The sequence below is a fragment of the Cervus canadensis genome, chromosome 25 (genome assembly GCF_019320065.1).
Source record: "Cervus canadensis isolate Bull #8, Minnesota chromosome 25, ASM1932006v1, whole genome shotgun sequence".
Taxonomy (NCBI): domain Eukaryota; kingdom Metazoa; phylum Chordata; class Mammalia; order Artiodactyla; family Cervidae; genus Cervus; species Cervus canadensis.
Genome location: NC_057410.1, coordinates 18,260,724 through 18,275,206, shown reverse-complemented (window position 1 = coordinate 18,275,206; position 14,483 = coordinate 18,260,724). Strand labels below are relative to the sequence as shown.

General features: G+C 38.2%; 1 protein-coding gene and 1 non-coding gene across 9 annotated transcripts in view; one reads left to right on the top strand and one right to left on the bottom strand.

The window, feature by feature from the left end:
- The window catches only part of PPHLN1 (periphilin 1), a 145,259-nt gene that overhangs the window by 108,379 nt on the left and 22,397 nt on the right, over positions 1-14,483 (bottom strand). For 5 of the 8 annotated variants that reach the window (XM_043446357.1, XM_043446359.1, XM_043446355.1 and 2 more), the window contains one exon: positions 909-1,073. The exons of the other annotated variants lie outside the window; for them this stretch is intronic. In XM_043446357.1, the coding sequence (XP_043302292.1) occupies positions 909-1,073 (165 nt within the window). The remainder of the gene's footprint in view (positions 1-908; positions 1,074-14,483) is intronic. 8 annotated transcript variants of the gene reach the window in all.
- Positions 13,386-13,492, top strand: LOC122427906. The gene has a single exon (XR_006265597.1). It is a non-coding gene; the product is annotated as a U6 spliceosomal RNA (small nuclear RNA).

The following is a 14,483-nucleotide window of genomic DNA, read 5'->3' as shown; positions in this document are numbered from 1 at the left end:
GGAAAGGGGAAAAAGGAGAAAATGTAGGAAAATGGTTTGGCAGAAGAATGATGTAAACATGCAAGTTATGTCAAGAAAGTGCATCAAGGAATTAGTTTAATCAAGTCCAATAACAGATTACTGCAACATTAAATATGTTTCTAAATTATTAAAGATGATTAAGAAAAAAACATAATAATAGCAATAGTAGCTAACATTTAAAAAATGCTTATTATAGGAAAGGCAATGTTTGGAGAGCTTTCTAATCCGAGTTAAGAAGCAGACTTTAATAATAACTATAACAAAATGAGACTGAGTCTCAACAACCTTAACCCAACCTCACCCACAGCATTTCATCATGATGAAAATAACATAATTTTAACTGGGCACATTCAGTAACAGAAGATAACTACCTGCTTATCATTTGAAAGTGAAAGTGAAAGTCGCTCAGTTGTTGAAAGCAGACTCTTTGTGACCCCATGGACTATACATTCCATGGAATTCTCCAGGCCAGAATACTGGAGTGGGTAGCCTTTCCCTTCTCCAGGGGATCGTCCCAACCCAGGAATTGATCCCAGGTCTCCCGCACTGCAGGCGGATTCTTACTGAATACAAAAGCAATAGGTAAGATTACCTTTATCTGGTTCTACAAACCCTCGCCAACTGAGGGGATAAAAAAGCAGGCGAGTTGGAATCAATATCATTAAACCTAAGACAGAGCAATCCAGAGCGCTTACCCACTTTGTCCAGCACCCCAAGATTTTTGACTACCAGTTCCCATTTGACTGCTCCAGCAGGCAATTCAACAGAGCATCAAGCAGGAAGTGTTTATTCAACTGCCTTCAAGGCCAGTCACATAAATTCCAAAAATCACATGATTCTTAAGTTTATAAAAAACAACAATTAGTACATGGGGGAAATTTACATACTCCTCTGTGAGGTGGACCACTTCTTCGATCATGAGAAAAACTGCGGCCCTCGTCATAGTCTCGGTAATCAACATGACTGTAATATCTATTGTAGCTTCCTTCACCAGGTCTGTCTAGCAGTGGTGGTTTCTTTGGCACAACATTAACTACTCTACGGTAGCCATCCTAAAACAGACAAAAAGAAATATATAAAAATCACTAACTTCTCTATTTGGTTTTGGAAAGGTTTTTTAAAAAGCATAGGAGTTATCCTTAATCAAATAGAGTAAATGTATAAACAAACAAAAACGCATTAATGAAATAACATGAATAACTAATAGTAAGGTCTTCACATGAATTAAAGGAAATGAAACTGTTCAATGAGAAAGCCAGGTGTTTAAAAGTAACATGCAGCAATGCAAAAATCCAATCATAAGTAAAAGAAAAAATATAATATTATTAATAAAAAATAAACTATGAAAGGGAAAATGTAATAGTAGCTCTAATCCCTAATTGTCCAGGTATTTTAGAAGTAAAACCATTTAAGATAGCACACATTTTTTGTTTACTGTGTCTGAAGTTTATTATCCAGAAAAAATAAAAAATTTTTACACATAACCAACAGCAAATAAGGAGATAATACTGAGCTAGAAAGATCTAGAAGATACATCTTGCTATTTCTAAAACAGCACTTAAGAGAAGAGCCTGTGACATAAGTTTGGAAGCAATATAAAACTTGATATAAAAGCTGAACTAATTCTCAAAGTAATATGTTAATGTTTTAAAGTTTAGCTGAACAGATTCTTAGTGGGAGTTGGAAAACTGAATAGAGGGAGCATAACACCTGTCTTAGACTAGAAGCTGCTGTAAAATGAAAATGACTATCACCAAGAAGAACCAGAGAGCTGCAGAACACGCATCTCTACATGATCTGGTCTTGAGCACTCACGCTGTCTATCAATATCAGGTGAGGCCTGTGTGAAAGAAATTGGCAAGCTACCCAAGTATAAGATATGATCACTAATTTGACAAAATGAAAAACTAATAATGCCTAACATTCGGGAGTGGTAATTTTACTATTTAAGTCTCAGTTTCATTATCTGAACAATGATACCAATACTAGTAACTACATCATGAGGTTGTGAGGACTAAAGAAAAACCAAACTGTAAAACACTTAGGGCAGCAAGACACACCAAGTACTCAAAAATTGTTTGCTATTTTGATTACCCTTTTTGCAAGTCTAAGTGAAACACTAAATTCCTCAAAGTGGCTATTTTCTTAAATTGCTTCTTAGCATTAATAACTACAACTATTCAGTAGCTATTAAATAGCTATAAGATAGCTATTTAAATATATAAAACTATTTTAGTAGTTATTAAATAACTACATCCATGCCAAATTTCCCAAAGAGTAGGAAATTTGTTAATGTGCCACAAAAAAACAGTTCATATCCATCTGAGAGTTAAACTGACCTATGTAATTTTTTCCCATGGGGATATAGGGTGGTTTCCTTTAGTATGTAACATATTAAATTCTAATATATATTCTGCATGATCACATAAAATATAGTACACAAATGAATCTAGTGATTTTTTTCTTCTTAACACTATCTTTCACAGAGATTTCAATTAAATCTAAGCAAATACTGAGCTTCTTAAAAAAAACTGTCACTAAGCCAAAATTTACAGCATCTTCTAATTCAAAATTTGTTGCACATAAAATTAAAATCACTGATTTCTCCAATTGCGGGAAACCATAAAATTCAATTACACAATACCCATTTGTTCCTACCAAATAATAAATGAAAATAATCAATCCAAAGTTGTTAATGAGCAAAAGAAAAAATCTGCTAATGATAGTTCTTGTATATAGCAATGAAGATGAAACTGCCATTTCCTTTATGTTTTGAGAAAGTGTACAAATATATACATTATACCATCCCTCTGGTGGTGCCGCACTGAGTAATTCTCACAAACACACAGGATTATGAGAGCCATAGGGAGAAAAAGCTGAGCGCTTATTTATTGGTAATCCTTAAGAGCAGTAAAGCAAGACAAGGACCAGAACTCTGAGATTAAGGAAGCTACCTCCTGGAGGTCTAGAGGAAGTCACATGAGAGTCCCAAAGAAAGGCCTTTGAAGATAAGGGGGATTGTTCTGCACGCAGAACAGTGTCTTGGTAATGCTGACATGTCAGCTAGACAGGTTAACACAAGAGCAGGAGAAAGACCAAGCAAGGAAGAGAGAAGGAGTAATATTAAATTCCAAGAGACATTTCTGAGAAAGCAGTAAAACATGGTTCCCACAAATCCCCTCTTCTTGTTTTAATGAGTGTTTCTTTGATCTTGTCAGAAGAACAGCGTTAGCATCGCCTCAGTGCAGGTGAGTCAAGAAAATAAAGCAATCAATGTTCTGAACATGAGAAAACATGCTATCACAGTCTAACTGTGATCAAGTTCAAAGAACATGCTGATTTTCACCAAGCCATAAAACTGCAGCTTCCAAAGCTACAAGTCAAGATAAAATCATGTGATCAATTTCCACTGTTCAGTAAAGTCAGAAGTTATATGAGTCATAAGAGTAAGTACTTGTCAGCAGTTTTTAAGGAAGCAGAAAGGGCAGTGGCGGCAGCTGCTGCAATAGCACTGCCATGGCAACAGCTATGATGGAAACTATTAGAGCACCTAAAAAACGCTTTTTATCCCAAACTAGACTGGATAGTTTGAGCAATTTGAGCTAGATGAGAACCACCACACCAGGGTCAATTTAATAGAAAGGGTAAAATTATAAGCAAGGGCAAAGATGTATGGTCTGGTAGTGCAGATATTAACATGGGCATTCATGTCTGTAAAGTTCCAAACAAAATGATAACTGTTAAAGATTCCAGGGCTCCGTTGCAAAACCCATGAGAAAAAGCAAGCGCAAGATGACACCACATGAGGATCTTAGTAGGAGAGTATTGTAATGGTGCAAATTTTAAACGGGGTACAACTCCAGTAAATCCGGGATTCCATAAAGGATCAGATTTATTATAGAGAAAGAGAAAAGACCAATTCCAAATCTGACCATGTCAAGTTTTGTTACTGTCTTGAACCAATAATCCTTGGGGACCCCAATTTTCTATTGTATAATTATCGATCAGGAGGAGCTGTGTGGAAAAATTGTGAGATCTACAAACAGGCCAATTAAATCCATCAAACAGTCGCATATCAATCCACGCATGAATACATAATGGGACTGATGGTTTGGGGTGAGACATTGCAGATGCTAAGTTTCCTTGGAAACCAGAAGTAAACACAAAGGTCTAACGTTTAATGGTAACAATTTGAGATCGTTTTGGGGGGTTTTATCATATTATTCATATGCCACCGAGTGCTGGTATAAGCACATATCTGTGCATTCGTTCAATTAGTTATGCAGAAGGGTGGATGTGAACCATTAATGGTCCAAGGTGTGCATAGGTAAAACAGATGAAGGAGAAAGCCACTCTCCCCCAGCAATGGTGGAATCATTGGTAGAAATAGGAAGCTCTGGATCTTCCCATGTGACAACAGACAACAGAGCAGGGTTCATTAAGTGAGCCCAGTATGTATAGTTATTGTTAAGTAGTATATGAGCAGGAACCCTAGTGAAAAACAGAAATAAAAAACTAACCTGAAACAGCCATACCTTATGGGCTAAGTTAACAGTTATAATGGCTAAAGGGGAAAGCAACATATTTGCAGGAGTAATAGGTGTGCCACTATTAGCAAGAGCTATTTCAGCTCTTAAAGTAAGACTTTAATATCACCCCACATAATGTCACCGGCTGGTGAATGATTGATTATTCCTCAGTCTTTTCGGAAGAGGCATGCCAGCCAGGAAGAGTCAGCTGGGTGGTCAACATATGAAACTCCAGTAATGGATCCTGAAGTCTTTGGTGCCAACACATGATAAAGTTTCACACAATGGGCAGGGATCCAAAGTGGACCTGATGGAGACAAAATAGCAGCAAATCCCCTTCCCAAAGTTAGTAATTGAACAGGTCCTTGCCAAATAGGAGAGGGTGGTTGTTTAAAAAGGACCAGAGAGCATTCTTGTGAATGTGGAGTAGCAAAATATCTAGTAACAGCAGCCGATTGTGAAGAATTTTTGGAAACTGACAAGTGATTAGGAGTGAATAAGGCAATATATAATCATTCCCTAGGAGGGGTTAATTCTTTCCCTTTCAGTTTATTTAAAAATAATTGCAGTAGCCCATTTGCGCATTCAATAATGGATTGTCCAGTAAGGTTGTGCGGAATACCTGTGATGTGTTTAATATCCCATAGACGAAAGAAATCCCTAAGTTTGTGTGATGTATATGCTGCAGCATTATCAGTTTTAATGGTTTGAGGGTGTCCTAAAATAGCAAAACATTCAAGGTGAGCTTGCACATGATGTGCTTGTTCTCCATGTTGTGCGGTAGCCCATTAAAAGCCTGAAAAAATATCACAGTTACATGCACAAAGTGAAATGGTTTAAATGGAGGATAATGAGTAACATCCATCTGCCATAACTCATTAGAAGAAAGACCACGAGGGTTATAATGCCAGCTTCTGGGAGAGAAGGAGTTAAAAACTGACATGTGGGACAGGTACTAACAATCTTTTTGGCTTCCAGTAAGGTTAGAGCAAATTGTTTATGTAGTGCCTTGGCACCCTGGTGGAAGAATTGATGTGACTGAAAGGCAGCGGTAACCAATGATCCTATAAGGTGAAGAGAAGAGTCAGCTTGTTGATCTCCGAAAGTAAGAGGTCCAGGAAATTGTGTATGTCCTCCAATATGAGCTATGAAAAAAAGGATGTTGTCGTTTAGTTAAAAGAGTCTGAATAGAAACAAACGGAAAGTAATGGTTTATCGACTGAAGTATTTAAAATAGAATCGGGCAACTGTTGAACGATATTAACAACATAAAAGGAATCTGTTAAGAGAGTAAAGTTTGGAAGGTTTGCAATGCAAGCAAGACAGCAGCTAATTCAGAATGTTGTGGGGAAGTTTGGGGGCTGGTAAAGATCTTTACCCATTCTGATATTTCCTTCCAGGTCACTATTCCTCAATTTTGATTGCCATCTGTACAGTAGGTAAGCACGTTAGTTACAGGATGTCTAGAGATAATAGGATGTAAAGAAAAGGGCACTAATTGTAAAACAGAAATTCTTTTATCCATCAGCAAGTTGTAAATAAATTCCCCTGTAAAATCTGATATGATGATTTGAAATTGTTCATTAGTTTGATATAATGATTCTACATTTTCTTTAGATATTCCCACATAAATTGTTTGTGGATCTGAGCCAGTAAGGCAACAGAGACCTAAGTGTCCTTGCTGTAATAGATGTAGTCTCTCCGGTAAGCAGGAAGAAATGGTATTTTGGTTGATTAGGATAACGTAGCCATTCAATGCTTTTTATCTCTTTAGGTAAGATTTGGGCAAACATTGCTGTAGGAGTATGTTTGATAGAAGAAGAATCAGTGACAAAGGATGTGAAGGAACATACCTGTCAAGAAAATGTTTAACATAAGCAGTGCTCAATAATAAAGCATAACGTTGAGGAGAAAAACAGCAGGGTGAGGTAGGATCTTCATTTCCCTGTAATAATTGAAAGAAAGTGAAAGTGAAAGTTGTTCAGTTGTGTCCGACTCTTTGTGACCCCATGGACCATACAGTCCATGGAGTTCTCTAGGCCAGAATACTGGAGTGGGTAGCCTTTCGCTTCTCCAGGGGATCTTCCCAACTCAGGGATCGAACCCAGGTCTCCTGCACTGCAGGAGGACTTTTTACCAGCTGAGCCACAAGGGAAAGGAAGCTCTGTATATGTTGGGATGCCTAAGGTAGGTTGTATCCAATTTAAGTGACCCAAGAATTGATGTAAAGAAAGAAGTGTTAATGGTTCAGGAACCTTGAAGGAAAATTGTAAAGGAGTAATTGTTTTTTTGTAAAATGTGAAAGCCAAGATATTTCCATGGGGACATGTGTTGGATTTTCTCTGGAGCTATTATTAAACCCTGTGAATTCAAATATGTAAGGAAGAGAGAATTTCTGCTAATTTTTGTGGTGAAGAGTGTGCTAAAAGAATATCATCCATATAATGATAAATATTGGCATTGGGAAATTGTTGTCCTAACAGTTGCAGACTTAGATCTACAAATCTTTGACATGTGGTAGGGCTAGTCTTCACACCCTTAGGTAAGTATTTACACTGATATCATTGTAAAGGACGATGAATATTTATTTTAGGAACTAAAACTGCAAATCTCTGTTTATCTTCACAATGTAAAGTTATGGTAAAAAAGCAAATCTTAAGATCTATAATTATTAGTGTGATTGTCTGGAATTAGAGAGGGATTTGGAATAGCTGGTTGTAATGAACCCACTGGTTGCATTTGAGCATTAATTGCTCTTAAATCATGAATTAAATGCCATCTTCCTGATTTTGGGGGGATAATAAAGATGGGAGTATTCCACGGGCTTGAGGGAGATTCTCTATGTCCTGCATCTAATTATTCTTTAACCAATTGTTCTATATGCCCAATTTCTTCTTTAGTCATAGGTCACTGCTCTATCCAGACTGGGGCGGGGGGGGGGTGGGGGTGCAGTTCAATCCAGATGATTTGTAATGGTATATAATAGCAGTGGCCCTGAGGGTAAATTTGTGTGGTTTTAATTGATATTGTTTTAATATACCTCACCCCCATAAAGCTGTAGGAATATTCATGATGTAAGGACAGATAATAGCTACATGCCGTTCTGAATCTGTACAGATTTTTGGAAAGGTGCTCTGATATGATTCTTGGAATCCCCCAACAACTAACATCTGTCCATGGACTCTTTCTTTTTAAAGGCCAGATGGAAGGCCATTCTTGTTTTGTGATAATAGCTATATAAGTTCCTGATCTATTAAACCCTTGAAAGAAAGGTCTTAAATTTTTAGAGTTTATGTGGGGCGGTTAGTCAATTAGCATAGTCTAGTAAGCCACATGCGAAGAGTTGACTCGTTGGAAAAGACCCTGATGCTGGGAGGGATTAGGGGCAGGAGGAGAACGGGACGAGAGAGGATGAGATGGTTGGACGGCACCACCAACTCGATGGGCGTGAGTTTGAGTGAACTCCGGGAGTTGGTGATGGACAGGGAGGCCTGGCGTGCTGCGATTCATGGGGTCGCAAAGAGTCTGACACGACTGAGCGACTGAACTGAACTGAACTGAGTAAGCCCCATTCGTATATCCAAAGCCTCCTTTCCTAATTTCTTTCTCTGCTGAGGGCACAGACAAGGCAAGGGTGATAGCTGTGACAGTTGTCCTTTTCTCAACTGCATGGTGAGAAGGGGACAGCCGCAATTTGAATACTGCCTGAGTAATCAGAATCAATCACCCCTGGTAAATATGAATACCTTTCATAGTTACGCTGGATCAGCCTAAAATAATTCCAACTGTATCTTTAGATAAAGGACCATAAACTTCTGTAGGAATGTGTTTAACTTCATCAATACTATGAACAGAGGTTCGCAATATTGTATAGGAGGTGGTGATAAAAACTATCCCCGAGAAAAAGAAATGCAAAAAGGCAAAACGGTTGTCAGAGGAGGCCTTATAAACAGCTGAGAAAGAAGAGAAGTAAAAGACAAAGGAGAAAAGGAAAGATATATACATCTGAGGGCAGAGTTCCAAAGAATAGCAAGGAGAGATAAGAAAGTCTGCCTAAGTGACCAATGCAAAGAAATAGAGGAAAACAATAGACTGGAAAAGACTAGAGATCTCTTCAAGAAAATTAGAGATACCAAGGGAACATTTCATGCAAAGATGGGCACAATTAAAGACAGAAACAATATGGACCTAACAGAAACAGAAAATATTAAGAAGAGGTGGCAAAAATACACAAAAGAACTATACAAAAAAGATCATAATGAAACATATAACCACGATGGTGTGATCACTCACCTAGAGCCAGATATCCTGGAGTCCGAAGTCAAGTGGGCTTTAGGAATCATCATTACGAACAAAGCTAGTGGAGATGATGGAATCCCAGTAGAGCAATTTAAAATCCTAAACAATGATGCTATTAAAGTGCTGCACTCAATATGCTAATAAATTTCGAAAACTCAGCAGTGGCCACAGGGCCAGAAAACGTCAGTTTTCATTCCAATCCCAAAGAAAGGTGATGCCAAAGAATGTTCAAACTACCGCACAATTGCACTCATCTCACACGCTAGCAAACTCATGCTCAAAATTATCCAAGTTAGGCTTCAACAGTACGTGAACCGAAAACTTCCATATGTTTAAGCTGGATTTAGAAAAGGCAGAGGAACCAGAGATCAAATTGCCAATATCCACTGGATCATAGAAAAAGCAAGAGAGTTCCAGAAAAACATCTGCTTCACTGACTACTCTAAAGCCTTTGACTGTGTGAATCACAACAAACTGTGGGAAATTCTTAAAGACAAGAACACGAGACCACCTCACTTGCCTCCTGTACGTAGGTACAGAAGCAACAGCTAGAACCAGACAAGGAACAACGAACTGGTTACAAATTGGGAAAGGAGTACGTCAAGGCTGTATATTGTTACCCTGCTTATTTAACTTACATGCAGAATACATCATGCAAAATGCTGGGCAGGATGAACCATAAGCTGGAATGCAGGGAAAATTATTAATTATCTCAGATATACAGATGACACTACCCTTATGGCAGAAAGCGAAGAGGAAAAAAAAAAAAAAGAAGAAAAAAAAAAAAGAAAGCGAAGAGGAACTAAAGAGCCTCTTGATGAAAGTGAAAGAGGAGAGTGAAAAAAATGGCTTAAAATTCAACATTCAAAAAACTAAGATCATGTCATCCGTTCCCATTACTTCATGGCAAATAGATGGGGGGGAAAATGATCACTGCAGATGATGACTACAGCCATGAAATTAAAAGATGCTTGCTCCTCAGAAGAAAAGCTATGACAAACCTAGACAGCATATTAAAAAGCAGACATTACTTTGCCAACAAAGGTCCATCTAGTCAAAGCTATGGTTTTTTCAGTAGTCATGTATGGATGGAAGAGCTGGACCATAAAGATAGCTGAGCACCGAAGAACTGACGTTTTTGATCTGTGGGGCTGAAGACTTTTGAGAGTCCCTTGGACTGCAAGGAGATCAAACCAGTCAATCCTAAAGGAAATCAGTCCTGAATATTCATTGGAAGGACTGATGCTGAAGTGGAAGCTCCAATATTTTGGCCACCTGATGTGAAGAACTGACTCATTGGAAAAGACCCTGAAGGTAGGAAAGATTGAAGGTAGGAGGAGAAGGGGACGACAGAAGATGAGATGGTTGGATGGCAGCACCAACTCCATGGACATGAGTCTGAGTGAGCTCCAGGAGTTGGTGATGGACAGGGAAGCCTGGCGTGCTGCAGGCATGCAGTCACAAAGAGTGGGACACGACTGAGCAACTGAACTGCCTGAACTGAACTGAAGGGATTCCTCACTCTTCTATGGCAAAAACTGCACTATGACATAAATTCCAAGTATTTAGATGCTGTATATTAACAACACCTACACCATTTTTTAACCAATGACCTACTGGTTCCCAATCAAGACACTTTCAAAGAACCTTCTTGTGGAAACCAAGGACAACAAGTATAATCACCATAAGAAGTTTAGTTAAGTCTGAATCAGAAACCTACAACCAGCAGTGGCAAGCAGAAAAGAAAGCTGACGCTTATGAGCAAGCTGTCAAGGACAGAGTTACCTACAGCGGAAAGCTAAGTACCGCACACCTAGAAGGCTTCGTTCCATTACTAGTCTTAAAGGCCATAGTTCCTACCTGGGAGAGCAGATGTCCTTTTCCCTCACTCGGGTTTGAGCAAGCAAACCTTCACACAGTCCCTGTTCGGCCACCAAATGTGGCAGTCACACTGAGCTAATTCTCACAAACACACAGGATTATGAGAGCGCAGGGACAGTTCACAAAAGAGCCACACAGAGAAAAAGCTGAGCGCTTATTTATTGGTAACTTATCTCATAATCTTTAACTAAGAGCAGTAAAGCAAGACAAAGACCAGAACTCTGGGATTAAGGAAGCCACCTCCCAGAGGCCTGCAGGAAATCACAGGAGAGTCCTAAAGAAAGGTCTTTGAAGATAAGGGGGATTGTTCCACAAGGAGAACAGCGTCTTGCTAATGCTGACATGTCAGCCAGACCATCTAACTTAACAGCAGGGAAAGACCAAGCAAAGAAGGGAGAATGAGTAAGATTAAATTCCAGGAGACATTTCTGAGAAAGCAGTAAAACATGGTTCCCAAATAAACTTAACTACTTCTTTTAAGTATAGTGTTATGCTTTTTTACACTTTCACATTTGTCATTATCTTAGAGACAAGAAAATTTCTTCCACATGGCTCTCTGCATTTCTGGAATAAGGACTATTCACAGTTTGCATGTGCTAACAGAAATCTGACCAAGATACATATCAAATGATTTTTGCAATTTTGAAATCTGAAATGGTGATTGTGCTTTATTAGAAAACCAATTATTCCTTCATTTTCTATAAATTCCAATTTACTATAAATACCTGTTATGAAAAACACTTTCATTTTAGTTTAAGTAAAAGCACCAAGTTTGATGTTTTGTTTGATTCAATATATAAATGTATATCAAATTTTCCACATTAATGTTCAGTCTTATTACTAACTGGGTACAAATTATCAGGATTACACTTCTTTAAAAACATTTCTTTTCCATTGTCATTAAAATATACTTTGCAGTCATTTTAACAAAAGAACATTTGATTTTAATATATAAGCACCCCTTCTTAAGCATCTTTCTTTTTTGAGACATACTGAAATATTTCCATTTGAAATAAAGTATCTTGAATTTACTTGAAACTAATCTAAGAAAGAGCAAAGTGGTAAAAGCATAGACAAAACAAGATTGACCATGAGTCGATAAATACCATTTGAATGATTTGTTCGTGGGGAGTTCATTATGCCATTTTGTCTACTTTTATATATAAATTTCACCATTATAAATAAAAAGTCAAAAACAACTAAAACACATTAACCCACCACCAAAGTAACTAAGTACAATGGTATATGTAACTATTCAACTGCCAGATTTCCTAACACAATCAACTTAGTATGAATGGAAGTTTCATGGGCACAGAAACCTTGATCTTATTAACTGCCCTATTCCCAGCACTTGGAATATTACTTGGCACATGGCAAGTACCACATACATAAATTCAGTCTGCATCTCAGTTTTATACTACTGTTGGCATTACATGCTTTTTACCAGAAAAGTACAACACCTAACTAAAAAATTTGATTACCCACAAGTCTGGAGGACTTCTGCTTTCAAAAGCTTGAGCTTTCCTCACTCCAATCCTTCATGCTTTAGACACATATCCGTATTGTAGGGCTTCCCTGGTGGCTCAGTGGTAAAGAATCTGCCTGTCAAAGCAGGAGACACAGGTTTGATTCCTCTGTCAGGAAAATCCCCTGGAGAAGGAAACAGCAACCCACTCCAGAATTCCTGCCTGTGAAATCCCATGAACAGAAGAGCCTGGTGAGATACAGTCCATGGAGTAGCAAAGAGTCAGACATGACTTAGTGACTAAGCAACACAATATCTGCACTGTAGCACTTACTGGTTTAATTCACTCACTGAATTTTCAATGGAATATTGATATCTCCGGGTCATTTCAATGGCTTTGGGGAATAATATGTCAAATATCTGAAGCCGGAACTGTCCCCAGAAAACCAGAACATATTACAGAATGTAGCTGAGAACTGATCCTGTCTCTCTGGAAATAGTAACAACAAAATGAAAGTCCATGCAATTTTGTCCGCCAAGAGATTAGACACCTCCTAGAGTCGGACACAACTGAGCGGCTTCACTTTCACTTCACTTTCATGCATTGGAGAAGGAAATGACAACCCACTCCAGTGCTCTTGCCTGGAGAATCCCAGGGACAGAGGAGCCTGGTGGGCGGCCGTCTGTGGGGTCGCACAGAGTCGGACACGACTGAAGCGACTCAGCAGCAGCAGCAGCAGGGCAGCTCTACACAGCAACATTACTAAATCAAAACTCAGCAAATGAACACTTAAGACTTCGCATCTAATGTATGTAATTCTCACAGTTATACTTAAAAAAAACTGCACTTTAGCTAATGATATGCATGTTTAAGTAGCTAATGGAAAGTGTAGTGTTGTCCAGTTTCCTCTGAAATGCATCCCTAAAATCTGATGGACTAGGTGTACTTATAAAGGACAGATAGATGGATGAAAACATTTTAATAAAATGTTAATAGTTGAATCTAAATGATGAATAAATGGATGTTCACTATAAAATTCAACTTTGCTGTAGGTCTGAAAATTTTCATAAGATAATGAAAAAAGTTATATTTACATGAACATTAATAGATGATAAAATGTGAGGTATGCAAAGAATTAAAAGTATGCAAGTGCACACTTTAAAAGTGTTTCATAAGATAAGAGTGGGAAGTGCTCGCTTCAGCAGCACATACACTAAAATTGGAATGATACAGAGAAGATTAGCATGGCCCCTGTGCAAGGATGACACGCAAATTTGTGAAGCATTCCATATTTTTTAAAACTCCTAGAGGAGAACATAGGCAAAACACTCTCCGACATGAATCACAGCAGGATCCTCTATGACCCACCTCCCAGAATATTGGAAATAAAAGCAAAACTAAACAAATGGGACCTAATGAAAACTTAAAAGCTTTTGCACTACAAAGGAAACTATAAGTAAGGTGAAAAGACAGCCCTCAGATTGGGAGAAAATAATAGCAAATGAAGAAACAGACAAAGGATTAATCTTAAAAATATACAAGCAACTCCTACAGCTCAATTCCAGAAAAATAAATGACCCAATCAAAAAATGGGCCAAAGAACTAAACAGACATTTCTCCAAAGAAGACATACAGATGGCTAACAAACACATGAAAAGATGCTCAACATCACTCATTATTAGAGAAATGCAAATCAAAACCACAATGAGGTACCATTACACGCCAGTCAGGATGGCTGCTATCCAAAAGTCTACAAGCAATAAATGCTGGAGAGGGTGTGGAGAAAAGGGAACCCTCTTACACTGTTGGTGGGAATGCAAACTAGTACAACCACTATGGAAAACAGTGTGGAGATTTCTTAAAAAACTGGAAATAGAACTGCCATATGACCCAGCAATACCACTTCTGGGCATACACACTGAGGAAACCAGATCTGAAAGAGACACATGCACCCCAATGTTCATCGCAGCACTGTTTATAATAGCCAGGACATGGAAGCAACCTAGATGCCCATCAGCAGATGAATGGATAAGGAAGCTGTGGTACATATACACCATGGAATATTACTCAGCCATTAAAAAGAATTCATTTGAATCAGTTCTAATGAGATGGATGAAACTGGAGCCCATTATACAGAGTGAAGTAAGCCAGAAAGATAAAGAACATTACAGCATACTAACACATATATATGGAATTTAGAAAGATGGTAATGATAACCCTATATGCAAAACAGAAAAAGAGACACAGATGTACAGAACAGACTTTTGGACTCTGTGGGAGAAGGCGA